Raw genomic sequence first — 26,693 nt, 5'->3', positions numbered from 1 at the left:
TTTAAAGTATACCAATCATAATACTAGCTAACACAGCTCTTAACCTTCATTCTTAAGAATGTATTCCTTGAGAAATTATGTGAAAGTGTGGACTTCTTCCTGTAAATGACATATACTTGCATGCATACTATGGGACCCTGGGTTAAGAATCCCTGGCCCAGGCACCTGGGTGGCTCAGTTGGTTAAGCGTCTGCCTTCAGCTCAGGTCATGTTCCTAGGGTCCTGGGATCCAGCCTTGCGTTGGCTCCCTGCTCAGCAGAGAGCCTGCTTCTTCCTCTCTGCTGCTCCTCCTGCTTCTGCTCTCTCTCTCTCTTTCTCTGTCAAATAAATACAATCCTAAAAAAAAATGTATCCCTGGCCTAAGAGCAAATTTACCAGTATAGTACAGTAGGATGAAGAGCCTTATTCTGTTTCAAGTCCAAGAATGTCAGGGCCCCGAAGGACCTTAGGGATGGAGGATTTAGACATGAGGAAACAGGCCTGATTGGGCTATCTGAAGTGCCCAAGTTGTCTTTACTAGCTAACAGCAGATTTGGAATAAGAATCTGTATCTTACAGTATTGTAATTGATACCATGTTTTTCTATTTAAGGAGAGTAAAAGGAAAGTTTAACTTTGTAAAAGGGCTCCAGTTCTCTAGATCAGATCAAATATGACCTGTGTATGTAATTTAGAATTTTCTAATAGCCACATTAAAAAACAGAATTTAAAAAAAGTGAAAAAAGGAAGCAGATGAAATTAATTTTAATAATCTATCCAGTTATATCTGAAATACCATTTCAAGTTCTAATCAATACAAAAATTAGAGATTTCATATTTTTTTTGTTTGTTTTTTGTTTTTGTACAAAGTCTTCAAAATCCAGTGTGTATTTTTTTTTTTTTTTTTAAGAGGGAGAGCTAGCAAAAGTGTGCTCACAAATGGGAGGGGCAAATAGAGAGGAGAGAGAGAATCTCAAGCAGACTGCACACTGAATGTGGAGCCCCATGCAGGGTTCAGTCTTACAACCTGGAGATCAAGACCTGAGCCAAAATCAAGAATTGGACGGTTAACTGACTGAGCCACCCAGGTGCCCCAAGAGTGTATTTTTATACTTGGAGTAGGACTCAGTTTGGACTAGCCACATTTTAAGTGCTTTAATAGCCACATGTGACTAAGGTACCATCTTGGACAGCACCAGTTGGCACATGATTTGTTATCTGTTCCCTTTGCCAGATACTCTTCTTTATAGACAACAGCATATCATATGAAGAATCCCTTTTTTTTCTTTGTGTTTTGCTTTTGTTGTTTTTCAGCTATTAAAATGATCTTAGATTCCTACAGTATTACTTACCCCTAGGATAACAGTGGGTTTTGATTTGGTTTTATATGTTATCTGCTTGGAAATATGCAAAACTGGTATAACTGATCACTCGCCATCCTTGACAATTGTTAACTTTCCTTGTAGGAACTAATCAAGGTTAGCTTTGCATTAGTTTCGTATTGATACTAATCTATGCTCATGATTTCTGTAAGTTTTTTCCATTGTTGCAAATGCATGGATATTTTGCTAAACTATTGTTTAGCATGCCAAATATGGTTATGGCAACACTCTATAAATACCTTTTACAATTATAACCATTAATAGTAGTTTTTCTTGATCAGTGAGTAAATGAAATATTTTTTTGGTTTTAAATAGATTCCTTGTTCATTAAGGGTTTTTGACAGAATGTTAAGTCAGGCTTATAATTCTTTACAGAGCTCTGTCTACATCACAATTGGTGTTTTCATCACCATGCTATATTATAACCTAAAGATAAGTCCCATGGTTTTTATTTTCAGTTAGGATATTGATGTTAATACCTATGTAATATCTTGTCTTTATAATTTTTTTGGACTTGTTTTATAGCAAAAGAGAAGGAAAAACCTGAAGATCCTTCCTCAGATGATGATGTTTTCATTGTATATGAGTTAACGCCCACCCCTGAGCAAAAAGCTCTTGCAAGCAAACTTAAACTTCCTCCAACTTTCTTCTGCTATAAGAATAAGCCAGATTATGTTAGTGAAGAAGAGGATGGTAAGCCTTTTGTTATTTTAAACACATAACATTCTTTTCATGCTAGTCTTAGTAATTGGGGGGTATATTTAAATCATTTTTAAGATTGCCTCTTAGAACCCATCACTGCTGTCTTTGTAGGTAGTTGTCTATATGTATATAAATAGTCAATGGATGTAATGATTGAAACAACTGCACTTACCAAGTGAGGATTTTATGGATGCCTACTATGAGTTGAGCAGGCATTTTTGAGAGAATTGAAAACAGTCCTAATTTCCCTGTAGACTTAGAGGGATCAGAGAGTAATGAGGCAGATGGGTGTTTGATTATGGAAAACTTTGTGAGCCATATCAGAATTTTTTAGCCAGGGTCGTACCATGTTCAGAAAGTTTCAGTAGGACCAGTTGAATTTAGTAGTGTAAAGGATTGGGTTGTGGGACATGGAGACAGGAAGATGAACTGAAATAATAGAGTAGCTCAAACAAGAGAGCCTGAATGAAATTTCTGTAATGTTAGGAGAGGTATTAGGAAGATAGAATTGGTACAATTGGGTGTTTTTTCAGTGTGGGGAGTAAGGGAAGGTATGAAGTTGGAGGATAATTTCTAGATTTGTGGCTAGAAAAATTCCTGGAACTTACTAGAAACTTTTTTTATTTAATAAAATCAATTATAATTTAAGATGAAGATTTCGAAACAGCTGTCAAGAAACTTAATGGAAAACTCTATCTGGATGACTCAGAAAAATGTAGACCATTAGAAGAAAAGCTAACAGGTATGTTTTTTAGTATATGTGCTGCCGAAGCGAGCACGCTAACAGGTATGTTAAATTAAAATTGCTAGTTATGCTAAGTTAAAATTACTTATAATTTTTATACATTTATTTATGAGAGGGAGAGAGAGAAAGAAGAGGGTGGAGAAGTAGAGGGAGAGGGAGACAGAGAATCTTAAGCAGCCTCCATGCCCAGTGCGGAGCCTGATGCAGGTGTTGATCTCAGAACCCTGAGCCGAAATCAAGAATCGGATGCTTAACCAACTGAGCCACTCAGGCATCCCACTCTAGTTAAAATGTGTTTTTAAAAAAATCTTCTGTTTAAAAGGAATCTTCTAATCTGATCATTTTTATAATTACCAGTTTTACTCATGTACTATTCCTACGGGTGATTTAAAATATTTGAAAATAACATGAAGTGTAAAACATTGTTTTCATGGGTATCCTTGTTCTCCGTTAGCATTCATAGGTATTGCTATCTGGGTCTGTAATCTGTAAATTGTATTGAGGATCTCTTTTGGAGAGTAGTTGGACTTCTATAACTTTCTTTTGCTTTTATTCTGTGGGATTTTCAGATAATGAAAAAGAATGTGTTATTGTTTGGGAAAAGAAACCAACAGTTGAAGAGAAGGCAAAAGCAGATACGTTAAAGCTTCCACCTACATTTTTTTGTGGAGTCTGCAGTGATACTGATGAGGACAATGGAAATGGGGAAGACTTTCAGTCAGAATTTCAAAAAGTTCAGGACTCTCAGGTAAGAGCATCTCCATTATTTTCCTTCTGGCTCAGTTGCTTTTGTTGATGGCAGTAGACTAGAATGTTCTTACCAAATGGTAATAATGTGTCATGGTTAGAAAATAGGTGTCTATTTACTAATCAGCTTTGGCCAAAGGAGGAGGAATTTTGTTCTACATAGAGGACTGTAAAGGTTCATCCTTATGTGTATGTTGGATTTTTGTGGGGATGGGAGAAATTGACTGAGTAGATATCCCTAAGAGTGTTATTACCACAATACCAAGATTGATATTAAGTAGTTCATTTTTCATGAGTTTATTTTGTGATGGGCAGAGTGGATACGAAGTAGCATTTGAGACTCAGTTCCCTTGGCCTATACCTTGGTTTGTCAGTTTCGCCATTTGATTACTTTCTTAGCTCAATTGTAGTGATAATTTTAATAGCTATCAACACAATGGTATCTTAATTTGTATTCCACAGAAAAGAGAAGACAAAGTCCCTGTCTAATAATTGCTTACAGTGTAATATTGGCATGTATTCAGAACGTTCCTGCCCTTCAAGTAATACTGTTTTTTGTTTGTTTTGTTTTGTTTTGTTAGAGAGATGGTTATTGAAGTAGGGTCCTGGAATTAGTTACAAATGCAGTGGTTTATTTAAAGGATATGTGACTAGAGAGAGATGTGTGGTGTAAACACATGGTCTGAGTCTCTAAGAAATTGATTACTCTTTGTTAGTCTTTCTGACTCTGAGGAGTCTAGCTGGCCACCTAGGATGTGTAGGTTTAAGCTTAATTCATCAGTACACATAAAATTAATGACCATCAGTGGATGTAACGATACCACTTTACCATTTATAACGACAGATTTATTTGTGGAAATCTGAAGTTTTTACAGCAGTGGCCTCACTATGTTGAATCTAAAGTGTATTTCAAATTACTTAACAGTTTGCGTGGACTCACTGGAAGTACACAATATGTAATGGCTGTTACTCTAATTGCTAGATGCTAGAGGCTTTATCATGTAGTTATTCATTCAACAAATACAGTAAAGTCATATTAATATAAATTTGGATTATGCAAATTTATACAGTGATTTAAACATGGCCTTTTATGTGCAGAACTTAAAATTAGTTATTGATTTAAAATTCATTTATTTGAAAACTTAAAACTGAAAAATAATTTCAGTTCTGATGCACAGATTGAATTGTACATCATTTATTCTTTTCCTTCTTGTGGTGCCACTTTAGCCAGTATACAAGGACTTGGTATCTTTTGTCATTGTTTTGTGAACCATGCTGTTTATAGGAGTTTGATACCTTATTTGAAGCGACAGTTGTGTTATTTTAAAATCTTCCTCATTGTTATAAATTAAAATGTCCTGTAACACTCTTCACGATCTTCATTAAATATTAATATTAGTGACTGTCCAAAAATACTTTTAGTACCAAAGTTAAATGTGATAAATCTCTATAAAGATTGAAAAAAATGCCACAATAAGCTGTATTTTGGAGGAGAGTAAGCATCCTTTAATACACAGAGATGAAATAGAAAACTAAAAACAATTAAAGCTAAAATACACTCTAAGAGATGTAATTTACATTCTCTCAGAATGCATTGTTCCTGCTTTATCTTTATACTCAGTCTACTTTACCTTGGATTTGCATCTGTTGCATAAAATGCTTAAGTGTCCTCTGTTTATAAGTGTTCACTGTGAGCTAGCACTATGCTGACGATTGGGGATACAGTATTGAACAAAACAGAAGTAATTTGATTTGTCTGAGGATGCATTAGGAGCTGAATTAAAACCCTTCCTATCACCCAAACAATCTAGCCAACTTTTTTTGGGTAACATTTATTGTGATATAATTTATATACCATACAATTCACCCATTTTAAAGTGTACAATTCACTGGTTTTTAGTATATTTACATGGTTGTGCAACCATTACCACAGTCCGTTTTGAACAGTTTTATTACCCCAAGACAACCTCTGACCTTTAATAGTCCTCACTCTTCCCCATTTCCCCCTAGCTGCTCCAGCCCTAGAAACTACACTGATGGACTTTCTGTCTCTATAAAGTTCGCTTGTTAGGGACATTTGTTATAAAAAAAAGTCCTGATGATATGTGGCCTTTGTGTCTGGCTTCTTTAATGTTTTCAAGGTGTATCTACATTGTAGCATATATATGTATGTATTGATTTTAATGGCTGAATAATAATACTCCATTGTATGGATATACCACATTTCATTTATCCATTCATTTGTTAATGGCCATTTGGGTTGGTTTTACTTTTTTGGCTATTAGGAATAATACTGTTATGATAGCATAAAATGTTTGACACAAACATAGAGTGAATTCTCTTTTCCTAATGCTTTGGTATGTTAAGAAATAAAGACTTTTTTTATTTGTAGTAATTTTTTTTTAATTTAGAGAAGTAAAATTCACTTTGTGTGTCTGTTTTCTGAGTTCTTACACATGCCTGAATTTTTATAATTTTCACCACAGATAGGATACATCTCCCAAAGTTTCCTTCATATCATCCTTTTGTATTCAGATTCTCTCCCACTTATATCTTCTAGCAGCTGGTGTTTTCTGTTTCTATATTTTTGCTTTTTCCTAAGCAAAACATCTAACATCTGAATGAAATCCTACAGTGTGTAATCTTTGATACTGGCATTTTTCACCTAGCATAATGCCCTTGAGATTTGTCCTAAGTTATTGTGTGTAGTAATAGTTTGTTCCTGTCTATCACTAAGTATTCCATTGTGTGGATCTACCACAGTTTATTTATTGATTCATGGAAGGTTATTTCCAATTTATTTTGCTCTTTTTCTAGTTTCTTACAGTAGAACTGTAAATTACTTATTTAAGACCATTCTTCATTTCTAGTATATTTAGTGCTGTAAGTTTCTTTCTAGGAACTATTCGGCTCTATCCCACAAGTTTTACTGTGTGGTATTTTCATTTACATTCAATTAAAAATATATATTTCCCTTGAGATACTCTTTTTGATATATGTATTAGTATGTTGCTTCCAAATATTTGGTAATTTTCCAGATATTCTGTTTCTAATTTCTAATTTAATTCCATTATTGTCTGTGAACATATTTTGAGTAATTTTAGTTCTTATAGGCTTAATGAAGGCTGTCTTGGTGATTGGTGTGCACTTGAGAGGAATGTATAGTCTGTTCTTTTGGGGTAGAGTGTTCTATAAATGTTAAGATGAAACTAGTTGATACTGTGTTCTGTGTTGTCCAAGTTTCAATATATCTTTGATTAATTTTTTTGTCTCCTTGTTCTTTTTATCATTGAGTGAACTGTTGCTAGGCATAATTATAGATTTGTCTGTTTCTCCTATTAATTTTTGCTTGATAGAAAGTGTTGCCTCTGAAGCAAATTGTGGAAGTTGTGGGAATTGTGGGAAGACATTGTGGGAATTGCTTTTCTTTCCTTTCTTTTTCTTTTTTTTTTTTTTCCTCTTTTTCCATCCCTCCCTCCCTTCTTTCCTTCCTGACTCTCATGAGACACAGAGAGAGGGGCAGAGGCGCAGTCAGAGGGAGAAGTAGGCTCCCTGTGGGGAGCCTGATGCGGGACTCCATCCCAGGACCCCAGGATCAGGACCTGAGCTGAAGGCAGATGCTCAACCACTGAGCCACCCAGGCGTCCCTATTATTTCTTTCTTAAATGTTTGATAGAATTTACCACTGAACCATTTGGTCCTGGAAGGATATTAATTGATCTTTAATAGATGTAGGCCTGTTCAGATTATCTGTTTCATTTGTGAGTTTTGGTAGGTTGTATCTTTGAAGGAATTGGTCCATTTTTTTATGTTATCAAATTTGTGGATTTAACGCTGTTCATGAAATTCATTAAAATTTATTACCCTTTTAACATCCATCAATTAAAAGTGAGTTAGTGATGGCCTTGTTATCATTTCTTTTTTTCAAGAGTTTATTATTTTTTTGAGAGAGAGAGCATGCACAAACGGGGAGGGGCAGGGGGAAAATCAGGACAAGACCCACAAGGGGCTTGATCCCAGGACCCCAGAGCCAAAGTAGATGCTTAACCGACTGAGCCACCCAGATGCCCCTTGTTTCATTTCTGATATTAATAATTTGCATCTTTCTTGTTTAGCCTGTTAGAGGTTTATCAATTTTTATTGACCTTTTCAGAAAATCAGCTTTTGATTTTATTGATTTTTTTTCTGCATTAATTTCCTGCTTTATTGATTTCTGCTATACTTTTCATTATTTCTTCTCTTTTTTACATTTATATCTCTCTTCTTTAGTTTCTTAAGGTGGAAGTTTATTGGTTTTAGGTCTTTTTTTTTTTTTTTTTAAGATCTTATTTGTTTGAGAAAGAAGAGAGAGAGGGAAGAAGCATGAGCCCAGGGAAGAGGGAGAAGCAAAAGCAGACTTCCCTGCTGAGCAGGGAGCCTGACCCTGGGGACATTCTAGAAACCCTGTGATCATGACTTGAGCAAAAAGCAGACACTTAAGCAACCTACTGGGCCACCCAGGTGCCCCATAGATCTTCTTAATATATACATTCATTACTATAAAGTTTCCTTTCTTTGTTTCTGTTGCATTGTATAAGGTTTGATAAGTTGTAGTTTCATATTTATTTTGTTAAAAATATTTTTAATTTGTCTACAGACCTTTGGACACATGTATTTTAAAAAATGTGTTATTTAATCTCAAAATATTTGAGATTTCTCCAGTTATATTTCTGGCAATGGTTTCTAGTTTTTTTTTTTTTTTTTTCTTTTTTTTAATGGTTTCTAGTTTAATTCCTTTGTGGACTGAGTATATACTTTTGAATTTGTTGAGGTGCATTTTTATGGGCCAGAATGTAGTCTTTCTTGGGTAAATGTTCCATGAGAGCTTTTTGTTATTGTATTTTTCAGTTGTAAAATTCCCATTTGATTCTTTTTATACCTTCAGTTTTTTTGCTGAGAACTTCTTATCTTTCCATTTGTTCTAAAAATTTGTCCCTATATCCTGGAGCATTGTTGCAATAACTTCTTTAAAGTTTTTTTTCTGATCATTCAACACATATCATTTCATGATGTCCCCCAACCCCTGGCCAGGAAAAGTTGGCTTTTCTTGGGATTTTTTTTTTTTTTCCCATTTCTGTCATTGGCAGCTTCAGTTTTGGGACTGCCCTAGCACCCAGGCTGGGATATAGGTTGACAGGGAAGGAAAAGACCTGTAAAGTTCTTAACCACCAGATTATATTTCAAGTCTTGGGATTCTTAATCCACCTTTCAGAGGCTTTTTATACTTTATCTGTTTCAGTCCATTTCAATCATAGGTTTTGGGAGAGATAAGGTTAAATGTGCTTATTTCATTTTGTTCAGAACTCCCAAGTCCTCAATTTCCTTTTTAGTTGTGGGTTTTGTTTTTTGTTTTTTTTTAAGGATTTTATCTATTTTAGAGAGAGAGCACTAGCCAGGGTGGGTAAGGGGCAGGGTGAGATGTGGGGGTGGCAGGGGGGTAATGAATGAATATATCAAGCAGGGCTGGATCCCAGGACTCTGAGATCATTACCTGAACCGAAGTCAAGAGTTGGACGACGATACTCAACAGACTGAGCCATCCAGGCACCCCCTTAATTTCTTTTAAAATAGGATGTGTGATCCTTTTTGTCAATCAGTATTTAATGACAGAATTATTTGTTATTTCCTCTTTGCAGAAATCCCAGAATGAGGAAGTAACTAGCACAGCTGACAGTGTGTATACAGGTGGGACTAAAGTGACTGTACCATTTTTATGTAAATCTGAAGAAACTGATTTTATTGCCAAATCTATTAGTTCATCACCTATTTCTTCTGGAACTGTGGACAAACCTGTAGATTTGTCTACTAGAAAGGAAAATGATGGAGATTCTACAAGCCAAGGTAAAATTTGATGTTTTCAAAATCCTAGGCATATATTATATAAGGTACACCTCCCTGTATGTTTGAGAAAATAGGCTTAAATGTCAATTCTAAGAACTCCCTTACCTTAAAACAAATTTTGAGATGTATAAAAGGGGCATGAGATTTTTTAAAAAAATTTATTTATTTATTCATATGAGAGAGAGAGAGAGGGAGAAGCAAGCTAGCTCTATGCAGGGAGCCCGATGCGGGACTCGATCCTGGGACTCCAGGATCACGACCTGGCTGAAGGCAGACGCTTTAACCACTGAACCACCCAGGCGTCCTGCCATGAGATATTTGTAATAATAACCAGAAAAATCATACTTCCTTGTCAACAAAGATAATAAACATGTATTTTTATTGTTAGAGTTGTAGTTATTAAGGAATATGAAGCATTGTGAGTCAGACCTATCTACCTGAGAATAAATGAGAATACTTATGTGAAAGTTTTCTTTGTGATAATAGTCTCCTTTGAATATTGTTTGAATTCTGTTATCACTGAAGTATATTAAAATTTACATATGAAGTAATTGTAGATATTAAAATAAGATTAATTTTTTGTAATATTCCTTCAATGCCTTTTCCTCTACCTGCTTCATTAATCAGTTATAGTAATTAAGATCTGATATGCTTTCCTACTTGTTTTTTCAGTCCAATTGATAGTAGAAGAGGGGGAAATCTTTTCTAATTATGTTCCTTCATAATTGCTTGTCCCTTTACTAATTTGTTGAATAACGCACAATTACTACATTTATTGGCACTTGAGAGTCTTATATGCTAGAAAAGGAGTAATCTCATACCTAAAATCTCAGATGTTTTCACATAATGCACCTAAGGCTTAGCACTAAATTGATCATGTGCTACACACTGTCAGAATTAAGATCCCCAGACTCCAGGTGACCAAATATAAATACGACACTCATTTTTGTGTGTGTCTGTGAGTTTATTTAGAAGAGAGAACAGAATATTTTATGGAGATCTTCCCTAAAACCCTACCTGTGAATGAATATAGTTTTAGATTGTAGAGGACTCTATAAAGCAGAAACTATATAGCTCTATTATCCGGCTTAGTATAAATCTACATCTCATTTTTTGAAAAAGATTTTTTTGCATTGCTTTTGGTGTAGTGTTCCATGAGAAAGTACTTGTTAACTTAATAATACTGAAGAATCAGTTCAGAATTGGGTGTATTTTGTAACTTTTTTTTAGAGAGATAACCAGAAGACAAATATTGCACACCACACACCTAACCCCTTTGGTAGTATAGAACGTCCTACCCCCATTCTCGCTGGATATGGAGTAAAGCTTTGATGTTCAGTATATAATAATTGAAATATTAAATTACTCTTTTCCTTTTGCCAGTGGAAAGCAAAACAGTTTCATTTGGATTTGGAAGTAGCACAGGGCTGTCATTTGCAGATTTGGCTTCCAGTAATTCTGGGGATTTTGCTTTTGGTTCTAAAGGTAAGGTCGGGAGGAGAGATTTTAATGATTATGTTACAGAATCAAGCACAAATGAAAGAATTGGTCCTTTGCACAGTGTTGTAACTAAGTTGGACATTGCTTCCCTCATCTTCACCTTCTAGTTTGTTTAGAGGGTTTTTTTTTTTTTGGTACTTTTTTTTTAAGATTTTATTTATTTATTCATGAGAGGCACAGAGAGAGAAGGAGAGGCAGAGACACAGGGACACAGGCAGAGACACAGGCAGAGGGAGAAGCAGGCTCCATGCAGGGAGCCCGATGTGGGACCCAATCCTGGGACTCCAGGATCACGCCCTGTGCCAAAGGCAGACACGGAACTGCTGAACCACCCAGGCGTACCTGTTTAGAGTTTTAAAAAGGAAGGACTTTTAAATTTTACTATTATTTTTGACATTTATTAATATAAACCATAAGAATTTTCCCTTAATTCAGTGTAAATCCTGTGAATAGTTTTCCTCATCCTGAAATGCAGAACCACCTTTCCAGTTTGGGATTTACCTTGATTTTGGTTCATTGTTGTTCTTTTTTTTTTTTTTTTTTTTTAAAGATTTTATTTATTGATTGATGAGAGACAGAGAGAGAGAGAGAGAGAGAGAGAGAGAGGCAGAGACACAGGCAGAGGGAGAAGCAGGCTCCATGCAGGGAGCCTGACGTGGGACTTGATCCTGGGTCTCCAGGATCAGTCCCTGGGCCAAAGGTGGTGCCAAACCGCTGAGCCACCCAGGCTGCCTGGTTCATTGTTCTTTTAATTATAGTTTTGGATTTGTTTTTTGTTAATATTTCAAGATTTGTGCATCTGTATTTTTTAAGGAGATGATTTTATAGTTTTCTATTTTTCCAGTTGATCAGGTTTGAATATAGGATTATGCTAATTTATTGTGATAAATTAATAGTTGGTGAGGTTTCCTATCTTTTTCAGTGGTTTTCTGTTTTTAGTGCATTTTGTATCATTTGTAGGAAATAATACATTACTTGATTGTTTCAAGTTTATGGCATATTACTTTTTATTCTTGCAGTGTCTTTCATATATCTGATTATAGCACCACCTAAGTTCTTATAGAAGGTGCTTGATTTGGGGAATATATTTTATTGGTGAATAAATTTTATTGAAGATATATATGTATGTGATTTAACTAACCCAGAATAGCGTTTTTCCCTCTCACATAATTAAACTTGTTTCACACACTGGCCACTTACGGAAACACATGTAAAACTTTCAGAAATTACCTTCAGGTATTTTTTGTTATGCTGGAATTTGTAGCTTCACTGATGTCAAGTTGCTTTATTTTTGTTTTAATTTATAGTAGCCTGAAGTCAGAGGATTAAAAGCAGTATAGTGGATATAGTTATCTACAAAAAAAGAATTGTCAAATGAAAGTTGATGTATTAGGTTGCTTGTTATTCAGTGTAACGTTTTCAAAGTACTCTATCAGTACTGTGCAGTAAACTATGAAACAGGTTAGACTCAAACCTCATGACATTTACTCCTCACCACCACTTACCATTTTTCAATGAGATGAATCACCAAGTTCTTTGTTCAACTACATTTTTTACTTTGTTTTGTTCTTAGATCTGACAGGAATTTATGCTGTCTTTTCAAAGAAGTGCCTTTGGTTTTGTCAGTTTTCCTTTTGCTTGTGTTTTTGATTTATCTTTAAATTTTGTTATTTTCTTTAAAAGATCATAAATTTCACCAGAATATGCAGAATGTAGCTATCCTTTTTTTTTTTTTTTTTTTTTTTTAACTTGTTTCTGGCATTGCATGAACCTTTCTGATTTTGAAGTTTTTGTTTTGGTTGTTTTTTTGGGTTCAGAGGAATCTTTTTTTCCCTCTTTTTATCTTGCATATTCTTTTTCTATGGTGATTTTTTTTTTAATCTGTCCATTTTTTGTAGTGATTTTGTTTCTTTTTTAAAATTCATTTTCTTCACAAGTTCTATTCACATAGGTCTGTCAGTCATTCCATGTTTGTTGTATAATATTTAACTTGGAAACTAAGAGAATAACAAGGAGTGCCTGTTTAGAAATCACCTGCCTTTGTCAATAATCACTATTTTATCCTTGTTCCTTCAGATTTTCTAATGTTTTCATTAAACCTAGACACATAATGGAAGCTTCCTACATACTATTACCTAGAACTGTTTTTGTGAAGTTGATGTTGATTATTGACATGTATGTCTTTATACTTTTACTATAAAATTCTTCCTCCTGGAAGCAGTGGTTTTCAAAAACCCCTTGGCTTCATATTTGAATTTCATGGAAGGTGTTTTTGTGTGTTTTTTTTTTTTTTTTAAAGTATCTGTTATGTTGGATTCCCTGGTCATGGTAACCCAGGTATTGTTTTTTTTTTTTTTTTTTTTTTTTTTAAACAAAAGCTCCTGTGTGATTCCGATAATGCACCCAGCATTAAGAACTAAAATTGAGAAATTTTGAAATTTTCTGTCATACCTCTCAGGGATCCTTGGGGGTAATTAAAATTTTTTCCTCTGCTTGGGAATTCCTGACCAGTATTTTTTTTTTTTTTTTTTTTTAAGAGAGAGTGCAGTGGGTTTGGGGGTTGCACCAAAGCGGGGGAGAGAGAACCTGAAGCAGGCTGCATGCCCATCGAGGAGCCCATTGTGGAGCTCGACCTCACAACCCTGAGATCATGACCTGAGCCAAAAATCAAGAGTCAGTTGTTCAACTGAGCCACTCAGGCAAAACCCTCTTTTGCAATATCTTAAGCATTTTTGTCTTCTCTCTCTTTTTAAAGTTTTTTTTCTTCTTCTTTTTTTTTTTTTTTTTTCCTGTCCCCTACCCATTAAATCTAGCTTAGGAGTTGCTGTTAATAGATAACTTATTTTGTGCTTTTTTTTTCAAGGGGCTGAGTTACTTTTTAAATGATCTGTGATATTTCTGTTAAGTTTTTTTTAGCACTAGATAGATGTAGAATTTTTTTTAAGGTGATTCATCAGTAAGTGATGAAAAGTTAAGAGGTGTTTCTTTCCTCTAAGATAGTGAAGAATGTATTAGCAGGCTGGGCCATCTCAGTTGAAATGGAGATAAAGAAGTAATTAGTTTTCATCTTCTCCTAGATGTGAGGGAGAGTAACAGTCTTTGTTTCTCTGTATGGAAACGGGGGGTTTTCAGGCCCAACAGCTTAGTATCCCTTGAGGATAGTTAGAGTCAGTGAGCTTCTCCCAGTGCAAGAAATGTAAGCTGCAACACTAGTTACTGCAGGAAGAAGTTGAAATAGAGAAGCTATAAACATGTGTTTAGGCTGCTTTGACTACTTTGGAAGTACCAGATTTGACCTCTTTGAGAACACATTTTTAGGTTCAAAGGTTATTTTTCACATGTGATAAAATGTTTTATGAAGTAAACTACCTTTGAAGCAGAGCTAAGTGTTCACAGTTCCATGGTATGTACTTTTAAGAACATACTTCATTACTGAAAGTTCTTGTTTAGTTTAGTATTATGAAATTTGCCTAAGGCTCAGATAATCTTTTCTTTTGTATCTCAAAGCAGAAACAGTACTAAATGTACTGTGTGCTCACTATATGAGTAAAACTTCTCAGAGTAATATAATTTTAAGCATTTTTACTAAAAGTATATGTCATCCTTGGAAATTACAGGCCTCAGTATAAAGTGACGGGGGGTTAAAAGCATATAAAATTAGATGCTACTGTTTAAATATCCTAATTTATTCATCAGATAAAAATTTCCAGTGGGCAAATACTGGAGCAGCTGTGTTTGGAACACAGTCATCCAGTAAAGTTGGTGAAGATGAAGATGATAGTGATGAAGAAGTAGTTCATAATGAAGATATCCATTTTGAACCAATAGTGTCCTTACCAGAGGTAAATATTAAAGAATGGAACTCTTACTAATAACTTCACATTTGAAGTTTAAAACTCAACATAGTAAGCTTGACTTGTAGGACTAGCTTTGTTGTTTACATTTTTTTTCAGAATATTTCCCTTTTCAAATGGAAGCTTTTATTATTTATTATATATATATATGTAAATTCTACATGAAATTGTTGGGAAGAACTAAGTTTTTTCATAATTTTTAGAATATCTTGTTTTCATAACATAATTCTGTAAATAATAAAGTATCCAATCTCATACTTGCCAAAATCCTTTCAATAGAAAGTAAAATACATTTTCTGGACAAGAATGTTATTTTAGGCAAATTATCAGTTTTCAACTATAATCAGTAGTTAATATTTCTCTTCAAGAACACTTTTTGAAACCATCTTCTGTCCTATAAAAGCATTTATTTTTCAAAAGGAGGAAGAATACTATGTAAGAGAAAAATATTTCGTGACAAATCAGTCTTTACTGCGTCATCCAAATCATATGTATTCCTAGCCCTTGGGTATTACCATTTATCTTGATACTGTAGTTCAAATTTTATTAATGTCATTGCAACGGTAATATGAGGCATTTGGATCTTTGGGATTTGTCATGGGATATGTTAAAAGCAGCAGCTTATAATTTTATCTACTGTCATAGGTAGAAGTAAAATCTGGAGAAGAAGATGAAGAAATTTTATTTAAAGAGAGAGCCAAACTCTATAGATGGGATCGAGATGTCAGTCAGTGGAAGGAGCGTGGTGTAGGAGATATAAAGATTCTTTGGCATACATTAAAGAATTACTATCGGATCCTGATGAGAAGAGACCAGGTTTTTAAAGTGTGTGCAAACCATGTTATTACCAAAACAATGGAATTAAAACCCTTGAATGTTTCGAACAATGCTTTAGTTTGGACTGCCTCAGATTATGCTGGTGAGTTCTTCATTCAGATGCTACTTTTCACTTTTTGGACTTTTCTAAAATCTATAACAAATATATAAGACAGTTTATGACAGTTATTTTAATATTAAGGTCCCTGTGTGGTTTTGTTGTTTAATAGATGGAGAAGCCAAAGTGGAACAGCTTGCAGTGAGGTTTAAAACCAAAGAAATGGCTGACTGTTTTAAGAAAAAATTTGAAGAATGTCAACAGAATTTATTGAAACTCCAGAAAGGACAAGTATCACTGACAGCAGAGTTATCGAAGGAGACAAATCCTGTGGTGTTTTTTGATGTTTGCGCAGATGATGAACCACTAGGACGTATAACCATGGAATTATTCTCAAACATTGTTCCTCTGACTGCCGAGAACTTCAGAGCACTTTGCACTGGAGAGAAAGGCTTTGGCTTCAAGAACTCCATTTTTCACAGAGTAATTCCAGATTATGTTTGCCAGGTAAGTACAGTAAAAGTCTAGAAAAGTGAACCACACTAACTTGGGAAATTTGAGTGTTTCTCTTCACCTGGAATTTTCTTAAGACTTTAGCTTTTCTGTATATTAGTTGGTGGTATCACCACCCAACTTCCTGTCCCCACAAAAACTTTCAACCCTAAAATGGTTCAAATTTCTCTAATACCTTGAAACCTGGTAGAAATTGAGGGTGGGAAAAAGACCTTCTCTTTTTTTGTCTTTCAAAAATAGGTATTTCTTAGTTTTTAAACCACATTCTCAAGGAAGCTGAGTTTTTTTTAGGACTTATCCTGTAGTACTAGTTCTGTGTGTATTTTAATATTTTATTCAGGATTCTTATTAACTGAAATATTCTTTCAGGGGGGAGATATCACCAAACATGATGGAACAGGAGGACGGTCCATCTATGGAGACAAATTTGAAGATGAAAATTTTGATGTGAAACATACTGGTCCTGGCTTACTATCAATGGCCAATCGAGGCCGGGATACCAATAATTCTCAGTTTTTTATAACATTGAAAAAAGCAGAGCATTTGGACTTTAAGCATGTAGTATTTGGGTTTGTTAAGGATGGCATGGATACTGTGAAAAAGATTGAATCATTTGGCTCTCCTAAAGGGTCTGTTAGTCGAAGAATTAGTATCACAGAATGTGGACAGATATAAAATCATTGTTTTTCATAGTAAATTTAATCTGTATAAACAGTTGAATTGAGCTTAGCTGTTGTGACAATATGGTAATTATGTTCAGCTTTTGAAAATGGACGTTTCCAATGTATAAATGTAAAATTGCAGCTTATAGCTGTTGTCACTTTTTAATGTGTTATAATTGACCTTGCATGGTGTGAAATAAAAGTTTAAACACTGGTGTAAATCAGGTGTACTTGTGTTTATGTACTCCTGACATATCTCTGTTAAAATGGAATAATACTAATCTTGTTAAAAGCAATAGACCTTCTCAAACTCTTGAAGGAATATGATATATGCAATTTAATTTTACCTTTTAAGGTATTGGACTTCCTGCATGGATAAACTTACCATTTGAATAAAGGGACCACAACTTGGATAATTTTTATTTTAGATTTGAAATATATTTGGTAATATTAACTATTGGTGTGCTCATTTATGCATAGAGACTCACTTATGAATGGGTAGAGCCACAGAGGGTAGAGACTTAACCAAAGTGCTCTTCTATAATCCTTGAACCTCCTGTATAGTTAAATTAACTTTTAAGTAGAATACCTTCTTTTCTTAAAATGATCTGTAGTTCCTGTGCCCTTTCAGAGGTATTAAATTAATTTTTACATTTTAAACAAGTATTTCCTTAGTTTTTTTGTTTTGTTTTTTAACTTTTCTGTCATCTGTTTCTACTACCTCAAACTGCAGCTTGGTTCTGATAGAACTTGAATTTTTCCTTGCAGTTATTGTGATAAAGTATGACTATTTTAAAAAGGTCTATACCATGTTCTTTGGTTAAAGATTTGCTTTATACTAGATTGTTGCAGTACCTTTTTCTGGTGAATTTTGTAGCAAAAATAAAGTGACAATTGTTAACAGCCATGACATTTAAAAAATTTATTACTTGTGCATCTAGTTGTTTGTTCATTCTAGAGCCAAAGTAAGGAGAACAATAAAAATTCTGTAAATCAGACTGCTACATAATTTCCAAAGCTCCCAAAAAAGTGACTTCAAATTTGATACATACACACTGAAGATTTATTTGGAAATGGCTACTGTCAAAGTTAGGCAAACTGCTGAAAAGGTGGTGGGGCAGGAGGGGGAGGTATTCTCATATCAATCAGCCTACTCAATATAGACCTACAAAGAATCTAGAGCACAAAATATTGTGTATTCTGATTACCAAAAATGACTGCCTTCTACCCTCCTGTGTTCTTCCCAGTGAAATCATCTCATTTTGTTTAGTGAAAGATGGTGGGGTTTATTCTGTTGTTTGGGGATTTGGAAATCGGTTATCATATGATACCTGTTTAACCACCCGACGGAGGAGGAGAAGGATGTCATGTGTGGTGTGTGTGAGTAATGAGTGGTGGAACACTCACTGAACCCACTTGGCCACAAAGGCAGATAAACCTATTGCAGTGTACCATTTGAAATTACCTGAACCTTGGACTACATGTGTGTACATTTAATATTAAGAATTGGCTTCTTTGGAGACCTATGTAATATAAATTGATATAGTGTGTTATAGTTTTTCAGCTGGGACAGCTGATTGCTTTGTCATGATTTTAGAATAAATTCCAAGTAAGGGAATTATGCTTTACATATTTTTTAGACAAATGAGTTTACACTATCTTCTATGCTATCCTAAAGCATTAAGACTATGAATTAAAAGAGCTTTAAAAGCTAATGCTTGAACCAAAAATTTTATTCAATGACATGTAAACTGTTTTCCAGTGTTAGTATTCCAAGGTGCTTAAAAGATGGCTTGGGACGTTAATGACAAAAGACATTTCAGGAAAGGACTTTGTGATTTCTCTCTGTTATTTGATCCTTATGCAGTATAAATCCACAATGACAAGTACTTTTTGCCCCAACTGGCTCAACTTCATAGTGTCTCAATAAAAATCTGCTTAAAATAGAGCATAAAAAAGTATTTGTACATGTAATATTCGATGGGAAAGAATATTGGTAAAAATAATTTTCAGATAACTTCATGATATTCTAAAACTTTGGCATTTGAAGAACTTGAAAGATAATCCAGAGAATCTAGGATTTGTTAGTCCAGACACGTTGAACTCATAATTTAGAAAGGTAAAGGATCGTGCTAATGTAATTGTATAAATTAATGAAGTGGATTCAGTTATTCCTTTCAGTTAGTCTTGGTTTGATAAAGGATTTAGGTTGATAGACCGTTCCAATAAATATTGAGCCACCTACTAAATGCCTGGCACTGTTCTTAAGTACTGGGAAAAACTGTTCAAAAAAGAAAGTACATGCTCGTTCTTAAGTTCACTACATTCGTACGGGGAGCTTACATTCTACTACTGCTTTTTAATCCCAGACCAATGGCAGGGAAAGTGAGGGAGTCATCCTCTGAGAATTCTGTGCTTTGAGTACAAGACGTCCTTGATTTCTGCCTCTAGTTAGCAAAGGCCATCCCGATTCATGAGGTGTGTTCTTGTATGCCCGAACGCACCCTAAATGTGTTAGGTTCGAGGAAGAGGGAGTCGCCGGCAGTCAGGTGTGCACGGTGCTGGTGACCACCGCGTGTGCACGTTCATTCCTGCACGCTCGCGGGGCGCACGGGGGACGGGAAGCGGCGGCGGCCCGCGGGGTCGGGATGCTGAGGCCGCCAGCGCCTCCCAGAGGGGCCACCTGCAGAGGTGCGATTGCTGTGGACATGACCGAGGAAAACTGAAGTAGAATCTTTTTAAGACAAAAGGTGAGACGCCGTTTATCAGTCCAAAGAACGCAGTCGTAGAGAAATTAGTTACTAAATCCTTCAGCAGGAAGAACACTTGTCCGAAGAGGACGTTTTGAACACTGCGTAGAGGGTGAGACGGAGGGCCTCGCTGCCTGGTCTGGGCCCTGGCGGTGCCGGCGCTCCTGGGGTCGCTCCCCCCGCCCCCCCGCCCGGTGCCCCTGGCGCTCCGGGGCGCTCTCCACCCGAGGCGGGGGGCGGGGCGTGCTGCGTCGTGTCGCAGGTCCGTGACGCGAGCTCCGCCCCTGCGCGTCCCGCCGCCGTGTTTGAACGCTGCTCCCGGGGTGACAACGGCGGCGTCCGCTCGCTATGGAGCCGAGGCTGGTGAAGCCCCCCGGGCAGGATTTGGTGGTGGAGCGACTCAAAAGCCGCTACGGACTAGGGGGCAGCCGCCTGGCCGAGGTGAGGTCTCGCCCTTCCCCTCGGGCTGTCCCCGGGCCCGCGGGCTGGTTTGTGCAGGGGTAAAGCAAGCAGGCCGGCCGGCGGCTGCGCCCGGGGCCCGGAGCCCGGAGCCCGGAGCCCGGAGCCCGGAGCCCGGAGCCCGGGGCCGGGAGGGATGGGACCCCTGGGGCCGCCGCTCCCCCTCCGCCACAGCCCCGAGCCTGGGGCCGCCCTCCGCTCCGCCCCAGCAGGGTCAGGAACGGTAGCCGGAGGGGCAGCGCCTGCTCCGCACCCTGGAGAAGCGGATTTTCCGTCAGAAAAAGCCCTTCACCCAGCACAGACCCTGGAAGGCGTGGGACGCCCCGGACGTGGTGGTAGGCCCCTTGTATTACAGTGACTTGTGCGGAGTTCAAAAAGCAATTTTATCTCCTCCAAAAACCTTCCTATTTTGAGGTAATTACCAACTTTAAGCTGCAAGGATCCTGTCAACAAGTCTTCTGAACCCTTGGTTTGGGCTCATCAGTCGTTCATACTTTGCCGCATCTGCGTTACTTCTCTTCCCGTCTCTGACGTGGCGTGCACACATTCCCCCTGAACTGATGGAGGGGACTTGCAGGCGCTGTGCACCCTCACCCCCGCATGGAAATTCTTAAGTGTATTTTCTGGGAATAGGGTGATTCTCACATATCCATAGCAATAAACTGAACAAACTGACCATTTGCACAGTAATATTTAACATAGAGTTAATATTCAGATTTCCGATTATCTCATTGATGTCCTTTGTAAACTTTGTTTCCCCGGTGCAGATAGAGTCCATCTGTATTTGGTTCTCTCCTGTTGCCTTTGTTCTGGCTCAGGTTCTAAGTCTCTGTCTTTATTTTTTTGAGATTTTATTTATGTATTCATGAGAGACAGAGAGGGGAGAGGCAGAGACACAGGCAGAGGGAGACGCAGGCTCCATGCAGGGAGCCCCATGTGGGACTCGATCCCGGGACTCCAGGATCACGCCCTGCGCGGAAGGCGGACGCTCAACCGCTGAGCCCCCAGGCGTCCCTAAGTCTCTGTCTTTATGATGTATTTTTGAAGACTACAGGACAACTGTATATGGGACCGTCCCTCCGTCAGATTTTCTCGGATGCGTATACCTCAGGATTGTACATAGATACTGACTTTGTGCGTTTTTGGCAGGAGTGATGTGTAGGTTTCTCTTGTTCACTAGGAGATATAACATTTCTTTGTCCTGTTATTGGTGATACTAACTTTGACCGCTTGATTAAGATAGTATCTATTAGATTTGTCCATGCTAATTTTTGTAATTAATTCTTGTACTTAATACATAATTTGTGGGGAACTCTTTTGAGATTGTAGGTTGATTCTTAATATATAAATTAAATGTCTTTTTTGATTTTTTTTAGTATGATTTTTCAAATTTTGATCAGGCTAGGTGGAAGAGAAGATCGCTAATCTCTCCAGGTAAGCTGATCGAGTATTTTGTGTATTTGGGGGTTTTAACAAATTTAATTTGAGAAAAAACATTAAAAAAAATGTTTAGGCTTAACACTAAGTGCCAGATATCTTGTGATACTAGGCTTTTTTCATTCAGGTAATGAACTAATAGTCATCAAGATTTGGGGGGGTAAAGGTATGATATCTCTAAAATCAAATTGAGTGAATTTTTTTGGTGTTTCAGTTACAGTATTTTTGCCTTTAAAAATGTTAAAAATTAAACAGTATATTGGGGAAAGAAAACTAATTGCTATTTTTTTAAGGCACAAACTTTTCCAAGTTACAGGGGTAGTAATTGTTGCACCAGAAGAATTTTTCAAATGTACTTGATAAAGAGAATTATACTGTGAAATGGGGTCGGTTGGAACATTATATGGTAATCTGGAACTAACATATATAGCTAATTAACCTTTAGTCTTTTGATTTGTTGATACTTCTTCAGTGATGTTTTTACTAGTAAGTATTATCATTGAATTCTGAGGTCATTGCAGCAGAAACAGTAAGTTTATGAGATGGTAGATTAGGGAATTTCATTTTTTTCCAAGTTTATTTCTCTTTGAAATTTTGTAAACACTCTTCTGAAACATTCCTTCAGTATGAACAAACCCAGTTATTACTGAGTTTAGTATCTTAAAACATTTTTAAAATTTTTTTTTAACTTTTATTTATTTATGATAGTCACAGAGAGAGAGAGAGAGAGAGAGAGAGAAAGAGAGAGGCAGAGACATAGGCAGAGGGAGAAGCAGGCTCCATGCACCGGGAGCCCAATGTGGGGGATTCGATCCCGGGTCTCCAGGATCGTGCCCTGGGCCAAAGGCAGGCGCCAAACCGCTGCGCCACCCAGGGATCCCTTAAAACATTTTTTAAATTGTATCTTAGTTTTGAAATTTGTCCTAAAATTTCCAACATTCTAAACTATAACTAAAAAGTATAGCTTGTTTAATTTCTGATGGGAAAAAGCATGTTAGACAAAAGGTGCATACATTTCAGTGACATGGATAGAACTAGAGCTGCTCAGTGAAATAAATGAGTTAGAGAAAGACATACCATATGATTTCACTTATAGGTGGAATTTAAGAAACAAAACATATGAACGAACATAGGGGAAGGGAATGAAAAATAAAATAAGATGAAATTGAGAGGGAGTCAAACCGTAAGAGATTCTTAACTCTAGGAAACAAACTTGAGGGTTGCTGGAGGGTAGGTAGGTAGGGGATAGGATAACTCGGTGGTGGGCATTAAGGAGGGCACTTGATGTCGTGAGCCCTGGGTGTTATATGCAACTGATGAATCAGTAAATCTACCTATGAAATTAATTTTAAAAAAGTCAGATAATTCCAGAAAAAAATTTTTTTTGATAAAATAGCAAACAATCCATGTTTATAAAATGACATAGGCAGAGGGTTCAAAATCAGATCAAACAACTGAATGGCCCACAGAAAACTATTAAGTTGAAGAATACATAGGAGCCAGCTCCTGCAAGGTTAAGAGAAATTTTTTTAAATTTATTTTTTATTGGTGTTCAATTTACTAACATACAGAATAACCCCCAGTGCCCGTCACCCATTCACTCCCACCCCCCGCCCTCCTCCCCTTCTACCACCCCTAGTTTGTTTCCCAGAGTTAGCAGTCTTTACGTTCTGTCTCCCTTTCTGATATTTCCCACACATTTCTTCTCCCTTCCCTTATATTCCCTTTCACTATTATTTATATTCCCCAAATGAATGAGAACATATAATGTTTGTCCTTCTCCGACTGACTTACATCACTCAGCATAATACCCTCCAGTTCCATCCACGTTGAAGCAAATGGTGGGTATTTGTCACTTCTAATAGCTGAGTAATATTCCATTGTATACATAAACCACATCTTCTTTATCCATTCATCTTTCGTTGGACACCGAGGCTCCTTCCACAGTTTGGCTATCGTGGCCATTGCTGCTATAAACATCGGGGTGCAGGTGTCCCGGCGTTTCATTACATCTGTATCTTTGGGGTAAATCCCCAGCAGTGCAATTGCTGGGTTGTAGGGCAGGTCTATTTTTAACTCTTTAAGGAACCTCCACACAGTTTTCCAGAGTGGCTGCACCAGTTCACATTCCCACCAACAGTGTAAGAGGGTTCCCTTTTCTCCGCATCCCCTCCAACATTTGTTGTTTCCTGCCTTGTTAATTTTCCCCATTCTCACCGGTGTGAGGTGGTATCTCATTGTGGTTTTGATTTGTATTTCCCTGATGGCAAGTGATGCAGAGCATTTTCTCATATGCATGTTGGCCATGTCTATGTCTTCCTCTGTGAGATTCCTCTTCATGTCTTTTGCCCATTTCATGATTGGATTGTTTGTTTCTTTGGTGTTGAGTTTAATAAGTTCTTTATAGATCTTGGAAACTAGCCCTTTATCTGATATGTCATTTGCAAATATCTTCTCCCATTCTGTAGGTTGTCTTTGAGTTTTGTTGACGGTTTCTTTTGCTGTGCAAAAGCTTCTTATCTTGATGAAGTCTCAGTAGTTCATTTTTGCTTTTGTTTCTTTTGCCTTCGTGGATGTATCTTGCAAGAAGTTACTGTGGCCGAGTTCAAAAAGGGTGTTGCCTGTGTTCTTCTCTACGTGTGTTCTTCTCTACGATTTTGATGGAATCTTGTCTCACATTTAGATCTTTCATCCATTTTGAGTTTATCTTTGTGTATGGTGAAAGAGAGTGGTCTAGTTTCATTCTTCTGCATGTGGATGTCCAATTTTCCCAGCACCATTTATTGAAGAGACTGTCTTTCTTCCAATGGATAGTCTTTCCTCCTTTATCGAATATTAGTTGACCATAAAGTTCAGGGTCCACTTCTGGGTTTCTATTCTGTTCCACTGATCTATGTGTCTGTTTTTGTGCCAGTACCACGCTGTCCTGATGACCGCAGCTTTGTAGTACAACCTGAAATCTGGCATTGTGATGCCCCCAGATATGGTTTTCTTTTTTAAAATTCCCCTGGCTATTCAGGGTCTTTTCTGATTCCACACATCTTAAAATAATTTGTTCTAACTCTCTGAAGAAAGTCCATGGTATTTTGATAGGGATTGCATTAAACGTGTATATTGCCCTGGGTAACATTGACATTTTCACAATATTAATTCTGCCAATCCATGAGCATGGAATATTTTTCCATCTCTTTGTGTCTTCCTCAGTTTCTTTCAGAAGTGTTCTATAGTTTTGAGGGTATAGATCCTTTACATCTTTGGTTAGGTTTATTCCTAGGTATCTTATGCTTTTGGGTGCAATTGTAAATGGGATTGACTCCTGAATTTCTCTTTCTTCAGTCTCATTGTTAGTGTATAGAAATGCCACTGATTTCTGGTCATTGATTTTGTATCCTGCCACGCTACCGAATTGCTGTATGAGTTCTAGCAATCTTGGGGTGGAGACTTTTGGGTTTTCTATGTAGAGTATCATGTCATCGGCGAAGAGGGAGAGTTTGACTTCTTCTTTGCCAATTTGAATGCCTTTAATGTCTTTTTGTTGCCTGATTGCTGAGGCTAGGACTTCCAGTACTATGTTGAACAGCAGTGGTGAGAGTGGACATCCCTGTCTTGTTCCTGATCTTAGGGGAAAGGCTCCCAGTGTTTCCCCATTGAGAATGATATTTGCTGTGGGCTTTTCATAGATGGCTTTTAAGATGCCGAGGAATGTTCCCTCTATCCCTACACTCTGAAGAGTTTTGATCAGAAATGGATGCTGTATTTTGTCAAATGCTTTCTCTGCATCTAATGAGAGGATCATATGGTTCTTGGTTTTTCTCTTGCTGATATGATGAATCACATTGATTGTTTTACGGGTGTTGAACCAGCCTTGTGTCCCAGGGATAAATCCTACTTGGTCATGGTGAATAATTTTCTTAATGTACTGTTGGATCCTATTGGCTAGTATCTTGTTGAGAATTTTTGCATCCATGTTCATCAGGGATATTGGTCTGTAATTCTCCTTTTTGGTGGGGTCTTTGGTTTCGGAATTAAGGTGATGCTGGCCTCATAGAACGAATTTGGAAGTACTCCATCTCTTTCTATCTTTCCAAACAGCTTTAGGAGAATAGGTATGGTTTCTTCTTTAAACATTTGATAAAATTCCCCTGGGAAGCCATCTGGCCCTGGACTCTTGTGTCTTGGGAGGTTTTTGATGACTGCTTCAATTTCCTCCCTGGTTATTGGCCTGTTCAGGTTTTCTATTTCTTCCTGTTCCAGTTTTGGTAGTTTGTGGCTTTCCAGGAATGCGTCCATTTCTTCTAGATTGCCTAATTTATTGGCGTATAGCTGTTCATAATATGTTTTTAAAATCGTTTGTATTTCCTTGGTGTTGGTAGTGATCTCTCCTTTCTCATTTATGATTTTATTAATTTGAGTCTTCTCTCTCTTCTTTTTAATAAGGCTGGCTAATGGTTTATCTATCTTATTAATTCTTTCAAAGAACCAACTCCTGGTTCTGTTGATCTGTTCCACAGTTCTTCTGGTCTCGATTTCGTTGAGTTCTGCTCGAATCTTTATTAACTCCCTTCTTCTCTTGGGTGTAGGATCTATTTGCTGTTTTTTCTCTAGCTCCTTTATGTGTAAGGTTAGCTTCTGTATTTGAGTTCTTTCCAGTTTTTGAATGGATGCTTGTATTGTGATATATTTCCCCCTTAGGACTGCTTTTGCTGCATCCCAAAGATTTTGAATGGTTGTATCTTCATTCTCATTAGTTTCCATGAATCTTTTTAATTCTTCCTTAATTTCCTGGTTGACCCTTTCATCTTTTAGCAGGATGGTCCTTAACCTCCACGTGTTTGAGGTCCTTCCAAACTTCTTGTTGTGATTTAGTTCTAATTTCAAGGCATTATGGTCTGAGAATATGCAGGGGACGATCCCAGTCTTTTGGTATCGGTTCAGACCCGATTTGTGACTCAATATGTGGTCTATTCTGGAGAAAGTTCCATGTGCACTTGAGAAAAATGTGTATTCAGTTGAGTTTGGATGTAAAGTTCTATAGATATCTGTGAAATCCATCTGGTCTAGTGTATCATTTAAAGCTCTCGTTTCTTTGGAGATGTTGTGCTTAGAAGACCTATCGAGTATAGAAAGAGCTAGATTGAAGTCACCAAGTATAAGTGTATTATTATCTAAGTATTTCTTCACTTTGGTTAATAATTGATTTATATATTTGG

The 26,693-nt window shown here is 36.9% G+C and overlaps 2 protein-coding genes across 16 annotated transcripts in view; both read left to right on the top strand.

The window, feature by feature from the left end:
- The window catches only part of LOC140643010 (E3 SUMO-protein ligase RanBP2), a 92,463-nt gene extending 75,405 nt beyond the window's left edge, over positions 1 to 17,058 (top strand). For 5 of the 6 annotated variants that reach the window (XM_072844321.1, XM_072844320.1, XM_072844318.1 and 2 more), the window contains 9 exons: positions 1,886 to 2,053; positions 2,712 to 2,804; positions 3,377 to 3,555; positions 9,230 to 9,434; positions 10,818 to 10,919; positions 14,631 to 14,776; positions 15,434 to 15,707; positions 15,835 to 16,169; positions 16,545 to 17,058. In XM_072844321.1, coding sequence (XP_072700422.1) covers positions 1,886 to 2,053; positions 2,712 to 2,804; positions 3,377 to 3,555; positions 9,230 to 9,434; positions 10,818 to 10,919; positions 14,631 to 14,776; positions 15,434 to 15,707; positions 15,835 to 16,169; positions 16,545 to 16,850 — 1,808 coding nt within the window. In that variant the 3' untranslated portion in view covers positions 16,851 to 17,058. Of the gene's footprint in view, positions 1 to 1,885; positions 2,054 to 2,711; positions 2,805 to 3,376; positions 3,556 to 9,229; positions 9,435 to 10,817; positions 10,920 to 14,630; positions 14,777 to 15,433; positions 15,708 to 15,834; positions 16,170 to 16,544 lie in introns of those variants that run through there. The other variant, XR_012039393.1, reaches the window with a different exon arrangement.
- Positions 17,059 to 19,756: 2,698 nt separating this feature from the next.
- CCDC138 (coiled-coil domain containing 138) overlaps positions 19,757 to 26,693 on the top strand; it is a 109,920-nt gene continuing 102,983 nt past the window's right edge. For 4 of the 10 annotated variants that reach the window (XM_072844328.1, XM_072844324.1, XM_072844330.1 and 1 more), the window contains exons 1-2: positions 19,860 to 20,028; positions 21,423 to 21,480. In XM_072844328.1, coding sequence (XP_072700429.1) covers positions 19,936 to 20,028; positions 21,423 to 21,480 — 151 coding nt within the window. In that variant the 5' untranslated portion in view covers positions 19,860 to 19,935. Of the gene's footprint in view, positions 20,029 to 20,286; positions 20,382 to 21,422; positions 21,481 to 26,693 lie in introns of those variants that run through there. The other 6 variants (XR_012039394.1, XM_072844329.1, XM_072844325.1 and 3 more) reach the window with 6 other exon arrangements.

Source organism: Canis lupus, chromosome 11, assembly GCF_048164855.1.
Source record: "Canis lupus baileyi chromosome 11, mCanLup2.hap1, whole genome shotgun sequence".
Taxonomy (NCBI): Eukaryota; Metazoa; Chordata; class Mammalia; order Carnivora; family Canidae; genus Canis; species Canis lupus.
Note: the sequence above shows the minus strand (reverse complement) of the source record. Positions and strands in the feature narration are given on the sequence as shown.